Here is a 22193-nt window from a genome sequence, read left to right as displayed (position 1 = left end):
TAAAAGAGTTTAGAAACGATGCACTGATGATAATAAATTATAATAAATCTACGAGTCTGTTTGTCAATCGCGACATTATGCATTACCTCCATGTCCTATCTTTCTAATTCCGATGTCTTTGCTCAACAGCCCAACTTCGCTTGGCAGGCATATATGGTAAAGTAAACCTGGCAACTGACGTGACTGTTTCTAAAAACGGCTCCGAGGTTTCGGTCACAGGTCTGTGTGTGTGTGTGTGTGTGTGTGTGTGTTTGTGTTCGGGGTCAAAAATACAGAGTGAGGAAACCACACTGCCATATACTATATGAGTAATTATAAAGTCACAGTGTGGAAGAAAGATCACTGTGTATAGTTTAATTCTCGTCTTATTGTTTTAATAACCATGGACATTTTGGAGAAGCAGCTGATTTGTCCAATTTGCCTGGAAATCTTTACAAAACCTGTAGTGATTCTGCCATGCCAGCACAACCTCTGTCGGAAATGTGCAAACGACATATTTCAGGTACTTACTATCTATCTATCTATCTATCTATCTATCTATCTATCTATCTATCTATCTATCTATCTATCTGTCTATCTGTCTATCTGTCTGTCTGTCTGTCTGCCTGTCTGCCTGTCTGTCTGTGTGTCTGCCTGTGTGTCTGTCTGTCTGTGAAATTAATTAGTTATTTACAGACCATGATTCATCCTTCAACAGCAGGATTCTAGTGGACTATAAGCGGTTTTTGTTGTAGTCACTTATATACCCTTAAAACCTAATTTATTTCACACCTAAGAAGGTCACATTTAACATAGATCTATATAAAATATAGAATTTAGCCACCTTCTTTTTCCGAAAAAGAAAAATCACTGTGTATGTATACAGGCCACAGACACGAAGAGTTCCCACGTGTCCCAATTAAAATAACCATATTTTTGGCACAAATGATTACACCACATCATATAAATTGAGCATCAGTCTGATGCCAGTTGCAATATCACCCAGTGAATTTTTCTTTTGCACACTAAAGGAACTGAAGTGTAAACGAAAGCACCATGTTTTTCATATTCCATTCATTTCTGTAATCACAGATCAAAGAGTGTAGTAATCAATATCTAATCCTGATACAACTCATTATTAATGAACTTTTAATTATTTCTAAATCCCTGCAGTTGGATCCGTTCCCCTGTGTTGAAAGTAGAGAGCAGGAGAGCAGAGAACTTCTGTTCTAGTGCAAGAATGTGTTTTTGACATGAAGTATGTGAGATTGTGTAATACTTATTTACTGACCTGACTCCTCACCATGTAAACAGGCTTCAAATCCATACCTTCCCACCAGAGGAGGATCAGTGTCTTCAGGGGGTCGTTTTAGATGCCCATCCTGCAGGCACGAGGTTGTTCTGGACCGCCATGGGGTTTACGGGCTGCAGAGAAATCTTTTGGTGGAAAACATCATTGATATGTACAAACAGGGGTCCACCAGGTGAGCAGGAATCAGTGAGATCTTAAAATCTATACATTAAAATCAATATGAACAAACGCATGCATTCTAATGCATTGGTGTACGATTCGCAGATTTTTGTTTTTATTTTTGTTTTGTTTTTTATAAATTGGACCGACTAGCTTTCAATTTGTATTCTCATCTGATGCAATGTTTAATGCAACGTTTAAAGGAATATGTAATGTATTTTCTACTGTCATTTGAAACACTTTGCTTTTAAGAACAAAAATTCCCATGAGCTATACATTTTAGCTCCTTGTCACTTAAGCTTGCTTTCTTTCGTCCGTTTTCCTTTTATTTCTGAGTCAAACCTCTTTCCAGGTATGAACAGAGAATATTTTTGCATCTGAATTGGTGCCTCTTTTAAATTTCTTTTTTATTTGAGACACTGGAAAGGTGATATGGGCAATTTAGCCAAAGGTGGTGTGTATTCTCTCTTCTACTGTCATTGGCAGGGGTTGAGTAATCAGAAATTCATTATCTAGTCCCTTGGGTTAATGTAAGCTCTAGTGCTTACATATGTCACCAAATAGCTAAATAGACTAGAAAGCAGCATCTCACGTAAAGTGTGATGAGCAAATTATGCGGTCTCTAGAAAATTAGCTTGAATCCCTGGCTTTAGTCCTGAAAATGTGTTGATGAAGCATTATGTATGCACCCTCACATGCATAAAAGGCAAAGCTTGACATTCTGATTATGACCAGTCAGGTCGAAGGCCATCTTCAAGGTCATTCCTGGCACAGAAGAATAGCCCAAACTATGTGGACATCTGAGTATTGAACATTACTTTCCAAAACCATGAGTCATTAATTCTGAGCTGATATATATAAACTTCATTCTACTGGGATTTGGGAATTTGTTCACATTTTGGACATTTTGACACAAGATTTGTGTTTATTATTTATTTTGTTCAGCTAAAAGAGCAGTTGTAAGGCCAGGCGTTGACGTTGGGTGTGGATGAATGGGGTTCAGTTGGTGTCCACATAGTTTTGTCTGTATAGTGTATATGAACCAGGTGGTCCTGTGTTTCAACAAAAATATCAAATGTAATATTTTCATTTTTGATAATCATTTAGCGTCATGTACATCGAACAAACATTCGACCTCTTGTTCTTGAGGTATCATGCTAATGTGAATCTTTGCCAAATGCACAGCCAACTTAAAAACATAATGTCTTCACCATCTAGTGATGAATTTTTTTGTCCAGTGGGCAACTGAGTAAAAAAAAAGTGTTAACCTTGAGATGTAATCTATTTGCTCGCAATTTGTCCACTTTTGCTTAGTACAGCTTAAGTAAATATTTCCTAATTAATTTGTTTTAGGACTTGGTAGGCCTTCCTGTGCTTTTCTTTACTGTTTTCCAGTATTTCCCATTTTACATTTTAGTCCTGACAATCTTGTTTAGAGCTTTAGCGAAGATGTTTTACAGTGTATCCGGAAAGTATTCACAGTGCTTCACTTTTTCCAGATTATGTTACAGCCTTATTCCAAAATTGATTAAATTATTTGTTTTCCTCAAGATTTTAAAAACAATACCCCATAATGATGTGAAAGAAGTTTCTTTAAAACTTTTTTACAATTTATTAAAAATAAGAAATGGAAAAAAAATCACATGTATATAAGTATTCACAGCCTCTGCCATGACACTCAAAACTAAGCTCAGAGGCATTCTGTTTCCACTGATCATCCTTGAGATGTTTCTACAACTTGTCCATCTGTGGTAAATTTAGTTGATTGGACATGATTTGGAAAGGCACACGCTTGTCTATATAAGGTCCCACAGTTAACAGTGCATGTCAGAGCACAAACCAAGCCATGAAGTCCAAGGACCTCAGAGATAGGATTGTATAGATGCACAGATCTGGGGAAGGGAACAAAAAATTACTGCAGCATTGAAAGTCCCAATGACCACGGTGACCTCCATAATCCATGACTGTAAGACTGTAAGAAGTTGTAAACCACCTGGACTCTTCCTGGTGAACCCGATGGTCACTCTGAGAGAGCGCCAGTATTTCTCGGTGGAGAGAGGAGAACGTTCCAGAAGAACAACCATCTTTGCAGCACTCTACCAATCAGGCCTGTATGGTAAAGTGGTCAAACGGAAACCCTTGCTCAGTAAAAGACAAATGACAGCCTGCCTGGAGATTGCCTAAAGGCACCTGAAGGACTCTCAGACTAGGGAAACAAAGATTAAACTCTCTGGCCTGAATGCCAAGCGTCATGTCTGGGGGAAACTCATCACCTGTCCATTACCATCCCTACAGTGAAGCATGGTGGGGGCACCATCATGCTTTAGGAATGTGTTTCAGCAGCAGGAACTGATCAGGATCGAGAGAAAGATGAATGCAGCAATGTACAGAGACATTCTTGATAAAAACCTGCTCCAGAGAGCTCTGGACCTCAGGCTGGGGCAACGGTTTGGATTTTCCAGCAGGACAATGACCCTAAGCACACAGCCTAGATAACAAAGGTGTGGCTATGGGACAACTCTGTGAATGTCCTCTAGTGGCGCAGCCAGAGTCCAGACTTGAACCTATTTTAACATCTCTGGAAAGATCTGAAAAAGGCTGTGCACTGATGATCCCCATCCAACCTGATGGAGCTTGAGAGTTTATGCAAAGAAGAATGGGAGAAACTGCCCAAAACCAGGTGTGCTAACCTTGTATTGAGCAAAAGGCTGTGAATACTTATGTACATGAGATTCTTTTTGTTTTTTTTATTTGTAATAAATTAGCAAAGATTTCAATTACACTTCTTTCAAATTCACATTGTCATTATGGGGTATTGTTTGTAGAATTTTTAGGGAAATAATGAATTTATTTCATTTTGGAATAAGGCTGTAACAACAAAATATGGAAAAAGTGGATACTTTTCGGATGCACTGTATATCAGGAAGAAAAAATTATACACACTTACATAACACGTGTATGTTTTATTTTCTACACATGGCCTGTACTGTCAGTATCAGCATATCATACTAAAATTATGCATATATTTCTTTAAAGATTAAATGATTTTTTTACAGATAGAATATCAATAATTTTTTTTCTCCCAGTGGGTCAGAAGGCTAAAGGTCTAAAGAGCTGCCTTCTGTGGCCAAGACCTACGAGCCTCTTGGCATCACGCAACCCATACTCCTCACTCTATTATTCCTGTAATTATTCCGTGACTAATGCTCCTTTTCTTGTCTGATGATGAGGGAATTCTACTCTGGATGATTCCACACTAGAGCATCCAAACTCTGCATTTTTATTAGAACAGGTCACCTTTTGACATACAGATTCAATAAGTGCCTCTGTGCTATTCCATAGCAGCAAACCCGCTCCACAAAGGACAGATGACCAGCCTATGTGTGAGGTGCATGAGGATGAGAAGATCAACATCTACTGCTTGACCTGCAGCGTCCCTACATGCTCCATGTGCAAGGTGTTCGGCTCTCACAAGGACTGTGAAGTGTCGCCACTCAAAAGTGTATATCAAGTTCAGAAGGTAAAAGAGTTTGTGTTAGACATGGTCAGACTACATATATAAAAACGAAGCACTTCACAATTTCAGTTCTATATAGCAAGTGATTGATAAAGTAAAGCTTTCCTTACATTTTTTTTCAGTTTTGCTATTTTTGTGACTGAGCAAGGGTTTTGCGTCTGTGGTTAGACATGCGGATATATTGACTATTCAAGACATAGAGAGAGACTTCAAAAGCCAGCTTAATATCACATAGATATTTTTACATTTATTTCAGTGGGAAATAATGCATTTATTGATCATTCTGATTATGTGCTTTTTTCTCTTGAAGTTAAGACAAAGAAAAGTGTATTAACTTGTCATGCTAGTGATTTTAGAGATACAGAGATACAGAAAAACTACTGAATGATAATATTGATGCCAGCACGTGTGCCATCATTTTCAGACAGAACTGACAGACAGCATAGCAATGATGGCGGGCAACCACGACAGGATCCAAGGCATCATTAGTCAGTTGGAGGAGACCTGCAGGGCCATAGAGGTGAGCTGCACTGTGTGTGTTCCAATGTCCTGACAAAACTATCAAGCTTTGCTGGGGTTATTGATGGGGAAAATGAGAACAGGCCCTCTGACTTACTCACACTGGAGCTAATGAGCTGGGCAGATAGGATGCTGGAGCACTTCCAGGAACTCCTTGCTGTATCCTTGGAGGTTTTATTATGACTTACAAGACTAACCAAAAAGAGTTTTTTTCTCTTGATGAAAGAGAAGGTAAATGGCAATTAGTTGGGGGGGTCAGTATTTCTTGATTAGACTCAGGCAGTGGAAATGCAGAAGCACAAGGTTTTTGTATATGACAAAAAAGTTGTAGGTTTAAAACTTTATTAATTCCGATGAAATCTTGGATAAATTAGAATGTGGTTTTGATCTTTTTCATCATTAAAAATTCTTTTTGCAGGAGAATGGCAGGAGGCAAAAGTCCCATTTGTGTGAAAAATTTGACAATCTGTATGCCATCTTGGAGGACAGAAAAAGAGAGATGAGTCTCAAAGTGTCAGCCGAGCAGGATGAGAAGCTCATCTATATCCGTGGACTTAAGAGGAAGTATGAAGATCACCTAGAGAACATGGCCAAGATTGTCGAGTCAGGAATCCAAACGATGGAAGAACCTGAAATGGCTGTTTTCTTACAGGTACATGAAATACACTTTTGATCATTTTCATGTTTTAAATGATCACTGACTAATTAAGAGTGTTTTCACGCTGATCTGAATGTACCCAGGAACAATATTGGTATCGTCTCCAGAGGACGTGTTCATCCCAAGTTTGCTTTCGCATAGACAAAAACAGAGACAAATTATTTCTCAGGGTTGGCTCTCAATTTAACATCATCAACACAAAACACAAGACAATGTTCTTATTAATGTTCATTTAATTGAGTTAATGACTGTGTCTGTACTTTGGTTTGTCTCTGATTATCCAGTAATGAGACCGCTTTTCAGTCAGTGCTGCTAATTTCAATACAAAACATTCAGTGTTTTTCTGGGGGATTTTTTAGCTGCCATTTTTAAACATTGAATATATTACTTACTATATTTTCTCACCTCCACAAAAGACAATTCTCTGCAAGTTTCTTCTTTAATTCATTGATCTTCAGTAACTGCTTTTTCCTGGTTAAACATGCTGATTTAATGCCCAGCATCTTGACCCTAAACCCGGACCGGTGTTGAGATGGACTTAAGACTTCCAACACCCACATATTGTGAACAACATGAAAATATTGAAGGCAAAATAATCCTGACATCCTCATCTGGCAGGATCGACTACATAAACTCTTACTCTAATTTTCATCTATCACACACACACGTAATGCTGATTTTCATTCTGGCCAGATTTCAAATTGATTCACCAGGACCATACCTGGGTAGAGAAACAGTATTTTCCCCCAACAGATGTGCACAGACTTGGGATTTAAACAAATAAAATGTATAAACCTGTACTTATACCTAACAATGAATTATGAGGATTTTATCATTAATTGTTTATCACTCATATTTTTCTGTATTTGTCTTTTCAGACTGCAAAACCTTTGTTGCAAATGTAAGTAAACCCCTCCACATCTAATGCTTTTTCATCCACTTTCACCACACTTATATTGTTATAGTTAATATTAATTGGAATATGTATTCACAGTCGCATGCAAATAAATAAATAACTAAAACGCAGTATGTTTAAAAGTCTGGAACCATGTACTCCTCTAAGATGAGTGACTGAGGTTCTGAAAATGACAATGTAGAAGATATGGAAGATTTGTTTAAATGTCTACCCAGAGCGAATCAAATGCTAGTCAGAAAGGCAAAGCAAAATCTCTTGCATGATGGTTTAGCTGACACAAAAAACCATTACACTATGCAAATCTGCATGGATGGAAAACCTGTGACCTCCTTGCAAATGTGACCATCTAATGCATGCAATGCAACATTTAGATAAGTCAGAGGTGTTCTGGAAACAAATGCTGTGGACTAATAAATTAATAATGGAACACAATCATCAAGGGTATATATAAAAAAAAATGTTTAATGAAAAGAACAATTATTAACATGGGTGTAACTCTATTAATCTCATGTTCTAGAAGCAAATGCAACTTAAGCTGGAAAACGCTACTACAATAAGACAGTGATCCAAAACGCACTATAAAATCTAATAAATGCAGGGTGGAGTTTTTGGAATGAAGCTCACAGTACCCTGAATTGAACATCATTGAAAATATGATGGTAGATCTGAAACATGCTGTGTATGTGCTGTGCAGGCCTAAGATTATCTCAGAGCTAGAAGCATTCTTGAAGAGTGGGTGAGAATTTATTAAACAAGAATAGATTGTTTAATAAATAAAAGAATACCTTTGACTGGACACAAAAGACATTTGAAAGTTGATATCTGCCAAAGTGGTGTGTTGTAGGGCGTACAAATTTTTTTGTTTCTGCAGAATTTGTGTTTACTAATTTTCACTTCAAAAATTCTAAATGATTTGTTTGTTTCTCAATCGGCCAGGATGGGCGAGGCCACAAATACATCCCACTTGGAAAAAGTGGAGCATGGCTATGAGAACATGGACCATTACTCCGCTAACTTCAAGAAGGAACGTGGAGTTCTAAGCAGTATAAACTTCATTACAGGTAATAGCATGTTGCCCTGTAGCTTCAGCTTAGGTCCCATTTCTTTGGATCAGCTGATGGAAAGTATTGTGGCAGTTTTAAAATCAGAGTCGGCTTTGTTTTTTTTTTGTTGTTGTTCTATTTTTCTGCAGATGAGGACGAGGAAGAGGTAGATTTAGTGGGGGCAGAGAAGGACATCCAAAAAGAACAGGCTACTTCAGAAGAGTTCCTGGGCACCCAGACTGATCCTCTTCCTCCTCTTCTGCCTCCCAGTCCAGAAAAACACACTCAGAGCTCGTAGCTCTGCGACTTCAGAATGAACACTTTTTTGGAGCTGGATTTGTATGATTAGTGGTAGATTAATGTTTTTTTTAACATATTAAATCCACTTACATCTTCTTTGCTTGTACAGATATTTGTATCAAACACATTTGGTGTACATGTTTAAATGTTTAGGCACCTATAACTCAATGACAAATGAATCGTGTGGAAGTTTAAAATATGCAGAATAGATTTTTGCTAATTTGGCTATAGCATTTTAAAGTTTTGCTACCTGACAGAGGAGCAAAAATATATAAAGAATTCTCCCAACACAAAAGATAATTTATAAAGGGGAAAGGACCTAAACCACATGTTATTGTACAGCTGATTTGATCTGATGTGAACTTGACCAGTGAATTTACAAGCTTTGGCCTTGTAGGAAAGTTTTAATTAGGAAAGAAGGACAGGGGTCTGTTCAGTTGGTTAAAGAAAAGAAGAACGAGCCTCTTATTCTTGCCTCACATTCGTTCTGGACTTTTGTGCTGATTTCTTTCCAACCCCAAACTTTTATTTTATCTCGTTCTCTAACATATAAAAATATATTTATATTTATGAAAAAAAATTCTTATCCTATTCTTGTAAGCATGTCTCAATGCTTCACAAATGGCTGATTTTTCCCCTTGTTTTTGCGTGAACAGAAAAAAAGACTAAAAATAAATGTTTTTGGTTATGGAAAGCTCATCCAAGATGATTTTATGTGTGATATTTTTACTCAGGTTGGCACCGTCAGACGGTTTACTTTACAAGTGACAAGATCTCCTCTTAACACATGCTCAGCCTCATTTTCAATGCCAATAATGAAGAAGATGACATTTTTTTTCTCAGTAATGCATGTTAATTAAGCCATAATTTTCTCTCTGTGCCCTCTAGGGATGTTTTAATCATGTTTTCCTGAAATGTTACACTCCAATAGGTTGTAATGGAAGTAATCTCTCACTCACCTTTATTTACCTTGTAATAGCCAATGTGGCGGATGTGTGCTTGATGAAGGAGCTGAAATATTCATGCTGTTGCATAATCTACCCTTTAAGAAATAGGTGAAATGAGGGAACGGGGTTTCTGCGAACTTTAACGTTGATTGTAATGAAGTCCAGACATCTGGGAAAACCTTCTGATGTTTGTTAGCGCTCCTCACGTTTGTCAATCCTGGTATGAATACAATGTTTGTGTGATGATATGCTTTGTGGTGGTTTGTCTAACAGGCGTGGAATAGATTCGAGAGAATTCATGCAAACTAAAAGCCCATGTTTGTCCTCACAGAAGGGCACAATGAATCACACCAGCGAAATTGTGTTGACCTCAGGTCATGGAGCGCAGCGTCAACGTATACTAGTCACAACAAACCTTTATTTAGTAGTCATAAAAAACTCAGACGATGTTTGTTTGTTTTTTTCATAAAAGGTAAGGAATTTTGGTTCTACACTTCTAACAGTTCTGTCTGGAACAGGATGTCCTAAAATTAAGTATAATTGTGAAATTTAACTTATCATTACCGAAATCCAGATGTCATATATCTGGACTGAAATTCAATGTTTTGTGTAGCTGCATTTTAGGGCAATTCAATTTTTTCCCTACAGATTTTTTCTCCTCCTCAATGTATTGTGCTTGGATTTGTTCTCAGAAGATTATTTGGACGTGACGTGTTGAAATGAACCATAAAGCGAAGAAAGGTGAAAAAAAAAATCCAATTTCCATGCAAATGTTTCTATTTATTGGTCAATTTTTCTTAACTTCAAATAAAAAGTGCATACGATGATGTGGGTTGTGTATCTGCTTATCTCTCTGATGTGTCAAGTGTGTATTCACACACTCATGACTGAGTCACGTTGTTTTGCTCTTTTCACCCATGTAATGTTTTGGACAAGAGTGACCAAGAGAATATATTATAATATTTTAGTATTATAAATATGAAGTCTATGAAGCACTAGAAAGAAAGAGCTGGGGTATTTTTTTGCAAGTGTATTAACATTTATTAATAACTGTGATCATACATCAAAAATCTAGACAAGAAGTGAAAAATGTCTTTTAATGTTTTATTGAAAAATATAAAAATAAGAACATTCTCTTGCACAACAGAAAATTACTGTTTGCTCATTAGTTTATTAACAAACTTACAGTGTATTTTATAAGGTACAATGAAACTGGATATCTATCCAGATAAAATCAACTTCTCAGTACAGTACTCTGAAAATATTTTTTATTTTTTTTGTAAATAGTAATGTACCGTCGTTTTTATGCTACAGTTTCAATTTAGCATTTGCACAGCAATTATGGAAAGTGACACCAGTGTCCATGTTCATTCTCCTATTTCCTTCTACAAATAAATAATACAATATATAAATACATTAGGATGGAAAAGCAGCACTGTGGTACAGGATGTTATGGTTTGTGCTAAATGTAAATAAAAAAAAATCCTCTTGGTCAGATTTTGGGCTACTTGCCGAAAATCTCCATCATTTTCCGGTTGCTGTGCGCCTGCTGCGCCAGCTGCTCGGCCTTCGCCATCTCCAGCACCTCCCGCAGCAGGTGGAAGGTCAGGTCCAGGGAGATGGGCGGCTCCTCGGCACGGCGCGGTCTCTCTGCTGGTGCGTCGCGCAGCCCGCGGGCCGCCTCGGCGACCTCGCCCTCTTCGCGGAGCAGGTGCTGCGTGAGCCTGAGCTGCAGAGCGCGTTTGAACACTGATGAAGCCGGTTCGGGGCGCGCCTCAGACTCGGACTCACGATGATTACCGTTGCCCACCCGGATGAAATACTCCTCTCCCAGCCGTGCCCAAACCGGCCGTGTGCGCCTCTGGTCTTCCTCTTCTTCGAGCGCGGAGACGGAGGGGGAGGAAAAGGAGGAAGGGGAGGCTCGCCGGTCGGGACCGTCCAATGCCCGGCACTCGTTCATGCGTGGTGGAAAGGCAACGAGCAGAGCTGCTGCGGTAGTGACAAGAAAGTGAAGCTTCATTTCTGAAGAGGTTCTGCGGGAGGACAGAAAATGATCACAATTACGCGCACGCTTGGTCAAAATGCGCGCTGCGGTTTGGAACTTTTACTTAAAAAAAAAAAAAAGTTGAGAAAGTTAATGAGTGGAGATAGCTGGAGAAAATAATAGGTCTAGTTTGTACCTTAACTTTGGGATGATGATACATTTACGCGTACACCTTTTGTACCTTTAGAAGGTGAATGGAGTGTAACGCATTACTCCAAAAAGGCACTTTCCCATTAACAGTTTACATTACAACCTTCTATAGCAGTACAATATATCTATGTTTGGCACGTGGAATAAACATCAAAATGGTACATAGGATAACAAGTAAAAGTAGCATTTGGAACTCAATCATGGAATAAAAACTTCGTTACTAGTAATATTTGTTAGTATGAACGATTCTTCAGTTAATTGTCACACGAACATAAACGGCTAGACATCATTTTATTAAAAGGTTTATACTTTAAGAGCATTCATTTAAGATTTATACTCAAGATTGTGCGTGAGAGTTTTACGCACAGTTTTACGCACAGTTTTACGCACGATTCGGCATCTGTATAGACTATGCATTACTCAAAAAAGCACCAAAATCACGACATCTTGTTATCTTCATACATTTATATACACGAATAATTCATTAGAAATATTAATAAAAAAAGAAAAAACAGATTATTTTTTTGCTGAATTGCAAAAATGCGTACCTGGTTTGCGCAAATGGAATATCCGCAGGAACAGTTCTTTCTTCTTTGTTTTTTTTTTTTGGTTGACTTTTTTATGTGATCTACTCTACTCTTCACTTCCAGCTGTTTCCTGACAAGATATTCAAGAATAGAGTTTGGTGACTTCTTCAGAGGAGGGACTGGAGTTTGGGTTTATATAGTGTTTGCGCATGCGCACTGGAGAACGAGTGGACCTGAATGAACGTAAGCGAGCAGTTTGGTTGCAATCTGAATGAGTCATCGAGATGTGCGCGTGCGTGCGCGATCCCTTATCTCATAAAGTGAGGGTTGGTATAGAAAAGTTCATGTAAGAATGAATGTCTTGTTAAATATCACACTATACCATGCAAATGGTTTATTTTCCGATCCTCTATTTCTGGAATGCATTTTTAAGACTGCATATGGACCAGAGTCTAAGTGTGCATTAAACAATATCTATTGCAAAACTTCCTTACCTTTGTGAAATAAATCTGACATCTTAATTGCAAACCCTTGTGCAAACATGACAGAGCATGCAGAACTGTTTATTAAACAAAATTTAAGTGGACTTAATTGGAATAATTAATTCATTGCAACAAAGGGAAGAGTGTGCAGCATCTAATCTATCTTAGGGAGCCTAATTAATTGTGTTAAGATAAGTAACATCCTCTTAGAAGAAGTTTTTGTCTGTATGTTGTTTGTTTTTTCTAAATAATAAGCATATTTTCTTACGTTACAGATTGAATTGGCTTGATTAATAGAATTAATCTAGAACTGGATACGTCTATTGCAAACCTCACTTGTTAAATGTGGCCTTCTAGATTTAACCCCATGTTTGTTAAGTTGTTAAGAGACATGCTATCTAAAATTGTAAAAGTTTTCGAGCAAGGTTTCCCTGTATCCATATGGGTTTTCTCCAACTACTCAAAAATATGTCAGTAGATTCAAATTCATTGCCCATAGATGTGGATCGGTGTGTAAATATTTGTGTGCGCATGGACTGGTAATGGAACCAGGGTGATTTCTGCCTTTCCATGAGTATTCCTAGATCCACAGCAACCCTGAATCAAGTAAAGCATCACTGGATATGACTGAATGAATGAACTTCCATAGCACTTTGGTGAAATGTGAAATATTACTTACAGTATATCCGTGTATATATATATATATATATATATATATATATATATATATATATATATATATATATATATATATATATATATATATATATATATATTTGCATGCCACAGTGGACACTTTAATTATCGGAATCTTTCATGAATCTTATTATTGAAATAGCTTAGTGTTCTGCAATGATTTATGCATTGATTTTGATATAATGTATGTTTAAAATCATTATTCTCAGTCTAGACCTTTTGTCAGAGGCAACCCTGAATATTCTGGAATTTCATGATGCCACCAGAGAGTCTCTGGATGACCAACTGTAAAGAAAAACCTTAAACACTTGATTCTTATGAGTCCACAGTTTGGCTGTGGACTGTGCTTGTTTATATAAAAATTATTGAAGGTGTTCATGACTAAAATGTTGAATCATGCCCTTATTACATGCTTCAAAGTGTAATTTATATTAGGTTTAGCAACGTTCAGAAGCTGTTCAGCAATACATTTGTAGGCTGCTGTCAGACGGATGTTGCAACCATTCCAAACATTTATTTTTACTTTCAGGAAGTGATGCCTAATAGGTATAGATTTGTAGAAATTAAAAGTAAACTGCAATTCTGAACCAATGATGTTTCATGTGTTTTTATGCCAATCTCACTACCCTTCTAACCATCGAGCTCCAGAATTGTGAAACGTTTTAGTATGGTGCTGATTGTAGTTAATCGTATTTTTCCCTGCTTATTCTTGTTTTATGTCCATTACTAGACTTGTGCAGTTCAACAGCCATTTACAATCTTTTAACATGATTCTGAGTGATTTTATTAGTGAATAATAAAATCACTGTGTGTACTGTTTATTTAATACAAAACCCTTTGCCTGTTTGTTTGTTTTTTGTGTGCCAGTCATTCTGAAGTTGCTTGCTCTCTATTTACGTCAGTCCAAATCTTGCTGTGTAAAATTGTGTTTGGTTTTAATGGTGTTGCTGGAAAATTAAGTGACCTCAATTTTGACCCTGTATCAATTACATGATTACTATTAAAAGCTTGTTACTTGTTTATAGGCCAGAGTTTAAGGTTACGGTTAAAAGGATTTGAATAAGACGTGTTATTCCTGAGAACAAATTCATTCATGCTATAATAATACTCTAGAACAAGTGTTCACTGATGGAGGTTATGAATTATTCAAGTCACTTAAGGCTTGAATATACTGAAACAGCACTTATCAACATTGGAATTGAAAGTCTTGGCAAACTTTGCATCTTGTCAGTCATTGAGTGAAAGAACAGACTGGGCTGCTGAAATTCATTACAGATGCAGAGGAGCAAGACAACGTCATTGCTGTCTACCGCCGCTGTCTTTCTCGCTCGCTTTCATTCAGCCTGGTTCAGGAGGGACACATGAAGATGGAGCACCTTGACCTGAGCAGCTTCATAAATGCCCTATGAATGTCAACTGGGTGTTCCTAAGCCCCCATCCACCTCTCCATATTCGGCTGATGAAAGGAATAAATCATGAAATCTATGCAATGTTTTTCTATTTATTTATTTTTTTAGTGGAATGTTGTCTTTCTAATAACACACAACATATTGTGAGTAAATGCCACGATAATTTTGTTACTATGCACATTTCCTCTCTCAACTTCACAATAACACACGACAAGTCTGATGCAATATATTTCTTATTGTTCTGTAGCATAGAAAAAAGTTATTGCTGTAAAAGCAAGGTAAAGGTAAAAGGTAATTACTCTTTAGTTGTGTGGAAGAACCCTAGGGATAATGGAGCCAAACAACAAGGCAAAAAAGTGAATTCATCTTCAGAATGATGTTATTAAGGATAATGACCGCATCCATCTCAAGCCAGAGCTGACAGGTGCAGAAGGCAGCAGCCATCTTAGTTCTATTTATGGCTCTTTAGCAGAGCTAGTCTGTCAAAAAAGTTTTGAGTTAATTCGCTCAAGCCTACCCCCAGTGATTCACTCTTGTAAATTAATTATTAATTTTTTTCAACGCCTAGTATGCAGCCTCCCGTTGTTTCCTTTTGAGCACAAAAGGAAATTTAACGCCCCTCCACTTCCATCGGAAATATATTTATATGTCAGATTTATTGCTTTTAGCCATGTGTGGGAGAGTTCATTTTGATTTATTGCATGCAGGCTCAAAAAGCAAGCACCAGGGTCAAAAGCTTAAGTGTTCCAAAACAAAACTGTGACAGTTTTTTCTTCTTCAGCGTCAGGTCTGACGTGAGACGCTGAAGCTTTGTGACAGAAATGCACAACACCACGACATCATCAGGTCAGTCTGCTGTCGGTCATCTATGTCAGAGTGGTTTCAAATCAATGTCTTTATGTGGATGCAGCACCAGGAAACACTACATTAAAGGTCCAGGATGGTGCACTGAGTGGCTTATTGTACATCCAGTCTCTAGCATCGCAGGTTTAAACAAAGAAAAGAACCCTGATTTAAATTGACAAATGCAGAGGGTAAAGCTATTGATAGTCAATGCAAAACTGTTTTCTTTTTTCTTCCATTCACTTTCTCAGTCGACTCCCAGCTTGGTCACGTTATTCTCAGGTAATTGCATTGGATTAAGTAGATGCATTGTGAAAGAACACTCTTTCTTTTGGTCAGCTGAGGGTGGATATCAATAAACCTAATTGACATTATAAATATTACTTTAAAGTCCTGCTCATCTTTCTGGTCCTTATACATGACTTTCTGACTCAACTGCAGGGCTCATCTGCCAGCTCAAAGAGGTACCAAGACATATGGCCTGATGCAGCTAATTGAACCTATTGTACTAACAAAAATGGATTTATGGTTGCATTCAACCAAGTTTTTAAAGGTGCACAGAAACAACCTGCAAAAAAACAAAAACAAAAAAAATTTATGATTTAGGGGTGGAAATATTTTGTTTTGTCATCGCACAAACACTTCCAAATTATGCCCAAAACTGTCAATTTCTGCTTTCCAGCTCATCTACTATAATGGCAATGAAGTTATTATACACCTGGTGTCTGCTGGAGCTCCAAAAAATGAAAGTCTACGGTATGATGATATATGTAAAAACACTTGGAAAGATTTTTTTTTTAGTAAACCAGTAAAAGGCACAGGACTGTATGCTTTATTCATTTATTAATTATTATAAAGATTAACATTAACATTTGCCCAACACTATGGCTACTGGAAACGTGAGTTTATTTCAAAATGATTTTTGTTTTTCACAACTAGGGGGCACTACAAATATTCTGTGATGCTTTTAAGGTCTTAAGGGACTGGTGACACCTTGCTGTCAACCTTAACTTTGAAGTTTTCCCTTCTCTAGGTATCACCAGCCTTACTGGCGATAACAAGTTTTCTAAGACATGCTAACCTTCTCTCCTGAAATTACTCGCTGCTTCAGAAGAAGCTGAAGAACTATTTAATTATGTTTTCAGACTGTAAGGATTACCTGAGGGCATTGCTTCTGATTGGGGTCTACAGTTCACAACGTTCATGTGGAAATCGTTCGGCAAATTGTTAAACATCAGCGCCAGTTTAACTTCCGGATACTGTCCCCAATCCAATTAGGAATTAGACTAATTTCTATGCTTTCACTGTACCACTTTGTGGAATGACTTCTACCTGGAAGGAATATGCTCAAAACTCGTTAACCAATACATGCACAGGATTGACCTATTGTTCAGTGCATTTTAGAATAACACTCCCCTCTTTCCTTTGTCTGTGAAAGCATCATATGGCTTTAGATGATACGATGAAACAGATGAAAAGATATTTGGGCTTCACTAATAAAGTGTCTGTTTATATTCATATGCTTAAAGACAATAATTAATTTCAGGTTAGCGATAAAGCCGTGATGCCACTCAAACTGTTTGGATCCTGCTAAGATGCTGATGCCTTGTGCACCATAAAAACACACGAGAATAACGAGCACTGTTTCCCAGACCTTATTCATCACCATCATTCATCATCCCGTCAAGCATAAATCCTATTTTCATCTCAGCAGATGCATTAGTTAACACAGCCCTGCAACTTCCTGTTAGACTCCGTTGCTTTGAAGATTGCTCCCAAAAAAAAAAGAAAGGTACCGAAAATAAACCTGGGGACAGTTCATTTGAGTAGCAAAAATATTACATTTCTACAAAGGGTTCTCCAAAATAAACCGTGCATTTTTGTAGGTGTATGTGCGAGATTTCATTAATAAGCCAAGTCTTGAACAAAAATATGCAGTTCATGCTAAAAACAAGAAGTCTATTCTTTCAAATACTTTCCCATGGCCATAAACGTTTACACTATTACACACCACTTTTCACTTTCACACTTTTTTCATTCTAATATCCAACTTTATCATAAAACAAGACAATGAGCCGAATCATACAACAAGCAGGCATAATATTATGGCCAAAGATCAGGCATAAAATTATGACCACCTGCCTAATATTGTGATGGTCCCCTTTTTGCTGCCAAAACAGTCCTGACCAGTAGAATATTAACTTCTTCAGCAGTTTGAGCTACAGGAAATCGTCTGTTGGATCGGACCACACGGACCAGCCTTCGCTCCCCACGTGCATCTGTTCCTGTTCCTTCCTTGGAGCACTTTTAAAAGACACTGACCACTGCAGACCAGGAACATCCCACAAGAGCTGCAATTTTGAAGATACTCTGACCCAGACGTCTAGACATCAGAATTTGGCCCTGGTCAAACTCGCACAAATCCTTATGCTTGGCCATTTTTCCTGCTTCTAAGACATCAACTTTGAGGACAAAATGTTGACTTGCTACATGATATATCGCACCCACTAAAAGGTGCCATGATGAAGAGATAATCATCAGTTTACACAGAAGGAAGGAAATAATCTTTTTACCAAACATGGTCAAGGAATTAGCTGTTACTCTAATGAAGATTCCAGAGTTTTACCTTTCTACATGATCTATTCTGTATACTGTATGTGGTGTAAGAAATGGCTTATAAAACAGCTGTTTGAAACAATGTGCATGTTTTTTTTTTGTTTTTTTTTTGCTTTTGTAAACCGTTGTATGAAGTAATAAAACAATTAAATAAAATTATTTTTCTTTTTCTTCTTTTTAAATTTTGAATAATTTTTTTCCTTGTAACACCAGAGTTGACTAATCAACAGCCTAATTTAAAACATACTTTTTCTACTTCTTTTTTCCTTTCTGCTCTTCTTTTTCATACGAGTTTTAGTTTTTTATTAATTTCTCTCCCATTCTTGTTTCCTGTCACACTTTTTATTTTCTACATTCCTAAAATAGTTTCTCTCTCATTCTCATTTTCATTTATATAATCAAATATATCATTATTTTTCACATATAACTCTTTCTTTCTTTCTTTCTTTCTTTCTTTCTTTCTTTCTTTCTTTCTTTCTTTCTTTCTAATGGTTTTTTTTTTTTTTTTATCACTTTCCAACTTTTTGGTCTCTTAATCTGTCGTTTAGATTTATTTTTCTTTTTTCTTCAGATTTTCCACCTGTATTTCTCAGATTTTCTGATTCTTCTTTCATTAAAATTTTTGCACTCATTTATATATTTAAATTTTTTTACATTCGTTTTTCTTTTCACTTTTTTCTGTCTCTTTGTCTTTGACTCATGCTCATTAAACACTATAACGTTAACAACTTTTCTTTCCCTTTTTCTTTCTTTCTTCCTTATTTATATACTTATTTATCTATTTCTTTCTTCCATATAACTCCTTCAGCATTTTCACTGCTTACACTGTGTATTTCCTGCATTAAAGCAGGCGTCAAGACCACATTTCTTAATACTGTATATGGGTCAGCTGTAGCTGCTCATCATTTTGCACTGACCCACATATGAATGAATGTGCAGAACTGTAATCTTTGCCAATCATAGCTCAGTAAATGTTACATCAACAGACGTGTGGGTATTTGAGTGACCACTGTAAACGTTTTTAATACTCCACCCAACAAATGATGACTGAGCCATTTTTATTGTCGGAATCAGAAAGATTATTGTGACCCAGATTTAGTGGCAAATGCTTGAGGAAAGTCATTCAGAAATAAAGTTGTAGCTTACGTTTTTAAAATTTCACCTGATTGTACGCCTTTACACAAAACAAATATATCACAGGCATACACTTTGTATAGCCCAGACAACTATTTCATTTTTTTTGTTATGATGGACATAGAAAAAGACACCAATAACATATACAGTGCTTGTGAAAAGTTTGGAAACACAGAGTCTTTCACTGGATTTTGAGAGACGTGTGCATGCTCCTTTTGTTTCTATGCAACAAACAAAATGTTTTAATGGTATGTAGATTTACTTTGACCAAACAAATGTATAAATACACAACAATGTTGATGTTTTTGAAATTTCTTTTTGGCAAAAGTTTTCTTCACTAGTTGAAGATTTCTTTCTGACCTTGTGATCCAGTTCATCCCAGAGCAGCTCCACAGGATTTAGGTGCAGTGACTAAACAGACCATTCCATGATCGATATCACTTTAGACGACTATTTGCTTTCTAAATAATGCTTACCGAGCTTTACCAATCAGGAATAATATTGTGACATTATGACATTATGACCTGGGGAGTGAATAACACTGATTTTTCACTATCATATATACTTTAATAAACACTACGGCTAAATCAACTTCTTTAGACAACAGGATTAAATTCTTTTTTCATGTATATGTTGCTCAAGGAAAAAAAACAAACAATGTAAATACAATTAGCATTGACTGAATTCCCCAGGCCAGCATTTGGCTATAAAAACAGCTGCATAGTAAAAAGTCTCTAACTAACTAGTCAGTGTACCGTCTTTGCGAATGTGTCATCTGGCTGTTTCTTGATCAGGTCTGTGTGACACGCAATCAATGTTTTGTGGCCTTTTGCAGCATGAGCAAGCACCAAGCGTGCAGCTGGGTCCTGTCACCGGCTGTACCCTCCCACACACACATACACACACACACACACACACACACACACACACACACACACACACACACACACACACAAACACACACACAGTGTCTCTCTGAGTGATAAAGGGCATGAAATACACTTGGCTCTCTCGTTCTCCTGCATATTTCATCAGTTTGTGCAGCCTCCCCGTTTTAAACAATTATGTGTCCTCTATCAATTCTCATTATGAGCATGGCTGAGTTACTGGACAACCTAGACAGCCCTTTTACAGGAAAATTGCATACATTTCACATGTGGTTGTAAGTGAGTAATGTGCATTTCAACATGTTACTCCCTAAAAACAAGCACATGACATCTAATGAATAATATGTGATAAATAATACCAAATGTCCTACAACGTGTGAAAATAAATGAATCATGTGTTAGATACTAATGTGGGAAAATAAACAAATTGTGTCTTATATCCCACATGACAATACAAATTTCAAAATTTTATTAAATGAATCATTTTAAAAAAGTGATGAAAATAAATAAATTGTGATTATTTAAATATGAAATTTGTTTTGATTTCTTTCTGTAATGGATCACTTAGTATGTAGACTTTAAACTCTGCTAATTATAATTAGCGGGGTATCTTTGTTTCACTGTCCAGAAATTCTAATAATTAATGATTTTGTTAAAACGATATAGCCAAACGAATATTTAATATGACATATATAGTAAAAGAGTAACCATGTTACATCAGTCATAGTAAAATATTGAAAAGTGTGAAACATCAAACATATTTAGAAATTTTGCTGTCGGCAGAAATAATTCTTTCTGAGTCTGCATCCAAACAGCAGACAATTTGTGGCAACAACAACTGCATTGTTTGGCCAAAAGGAAGTGGTTCAATTGTTGGCAGGACTGCTTCAATCTCCCAGATAATGTAATGTAAAAAAATGAACTGTTTTTTTTTTTTATAATGCCAAACAGCAAAATAGATTTTTAAAAAAGGAAACAAGATAGAACGACTGTTTGAACACAGAGAATGAGAATCATCAGAAAACTTTCTAGGTGGTTGCAGCTGAATATAATTGATATTATTTAATATAATATTATTTAACATAATATTATTATTGAATAGGATTGCTTGATTATGGCTTAAAAAAATACTGAACACTAAGAATCAAGAATGTTCATCTCAACATTTACCAACCAACCTAATTACCGAGTTAGCAAAGTGCACCTGAAAACTATCAAAGCTAGGGGGCCAGAAAACTGTTCCAGCATGACGATGCTCCTGTTCACACAGCCAGCTCCATGAAGATATGCTTTTTCAAGGGTTGGAGTGGAAGATCTCCTGACTGAACCTCAGGCCTCCTCACTTCACAGACATCAGTACCTAATGTTGAGCACAAATGAGCACAAATCTTCCCAAGCACACTCCAAATCATGTGAAAGATCTTCACAGAAGAGTGGAGATTATTATTACAGAGAAATGAAGACCAAATGTGGAATGGGATGTTCAAAGAGGACATACAAATCTTATGGTCAGGTGTACACAGATTTTTGTCCATACAATGTGTCTGTGATCGCATGGTAAAATTTCACTTCCTATACTCGGTAGACTTCTCCCACTAAGTTGCTTTGATTTGCTAAATAGCTTTTTATTGATACATTGTCTTCCGTAGTACGGTTACTTTTTTTCTCCTGCTGGGTTGGTTTTTTTCTCACTACGTTTATCTTTTACTAGATTTCTTTTGTTCGCTAGCTTGTTTTCTCTTGCTATATTGTTTATTCTTGCTTGGATGCTTTCTTTTGCACTCATGGACTTTGGGTACCTGGGGTTTTAGGCAGAGACAACAGTTGGGCATGGTAAGGGCATAGGAGATGCCAAGTTTGGCTGCTCAATCAGCATAGAATAATACATGATAAAGTAAAATATGTCTTATTGATGTTTCAAACACTTTAAATAGTTGCTGCAGGGTCAGAAATGCAAATTTCAGAGGGGGGCACATAATATCAGCAGACAACGCACAGCCTGGGCTTAATGAACATCCGATTAAGAAGAATTTAATGGCTTCATATTCTGAGGCT

At 36.9% G+C, this 22193-nt stretch overlaps 2 protein-coding genes across 3 annotated transcripts; one reads left to right on the top strand and one right to left on the bottom strand.

Moving 5' to 3' along the window:
* Window positions 1-2: 2 nt before the first annotated feature.
* trim55b (tripartite motif containing 55b) lies at window positions 3-9102 on the top strand. Of its 2 annotated transcripts, none has more exons than XM_046877281.1 (8): window positions 3-502; window positions 1294-1463; window positions 4796-4970; window positions 5392-5487; window positions 5905-6138; window positions 7023-7045; window positions 7997-8121; window positions 8253-9102. In XM_046877281.1, exons 1-8 carry the CDS (start codon window positions 383-385, stop codon window positions 8399-8401), a joined length of 1092 nt encoding a protein of 363 aa, XP_046733237.1. In that variant the 5' UTR covers window positions 3-382; the 3' UTR covers window positions 8402-9102. The 2 variants fall into 2 exon arrangements, with proteins under 2 accessions (XP_046733237.1, XP_046733236.1); XM_046877280.1 differs by having other exon boundaries at window positions 5-502; window positions 4793-4970.
* A 1311-nt stretch (window positions 9103-10413) lies between these two features.
* crhb (corticotropin releasing hormone b) lies at window positions 10414-12230 on the bottom strand. Its single transcript, XM_046833762.1, has 2 exons — window positions 12093-12230; window positions 10414-11383 (listed from the first exon to the last, which is right to left on the bottom strand). The coding sequence occupies exon 2, from the start codon at window positions 11368-11370 to the stop codon at window positions 10855-10857; it is 516 nt and encodes a 171-aa protein (XP_046689718.1). The 5' UTR covers window positions 11371-11383; window positions 12093-12230; the 3' UTR covers window positions 10414-10854.
* Window positions 12231-22193: the final 9963 nt, after the last annotated feature.

Source organism: Silurus meridionalis, chromosome 21 (genome assembly GCF_014805685.1).
Source record: "Silurus meridionalis isolate SWU-2019-XX chromosome 21, ASM1480568v1, whole genome shotgun sequence".
In the NCBI taxonomy this organism is placed as follows: Eukaryota; Metazoa; Chordata; class Actinopteri; order Siluriformes; family Siluridae; genus Silurus; species Silurus meridionalis.
Note: the sequence above shows the minus strand (reverse complement) of the source record. Positions and strands in the feature narration are given on the sequence as shown.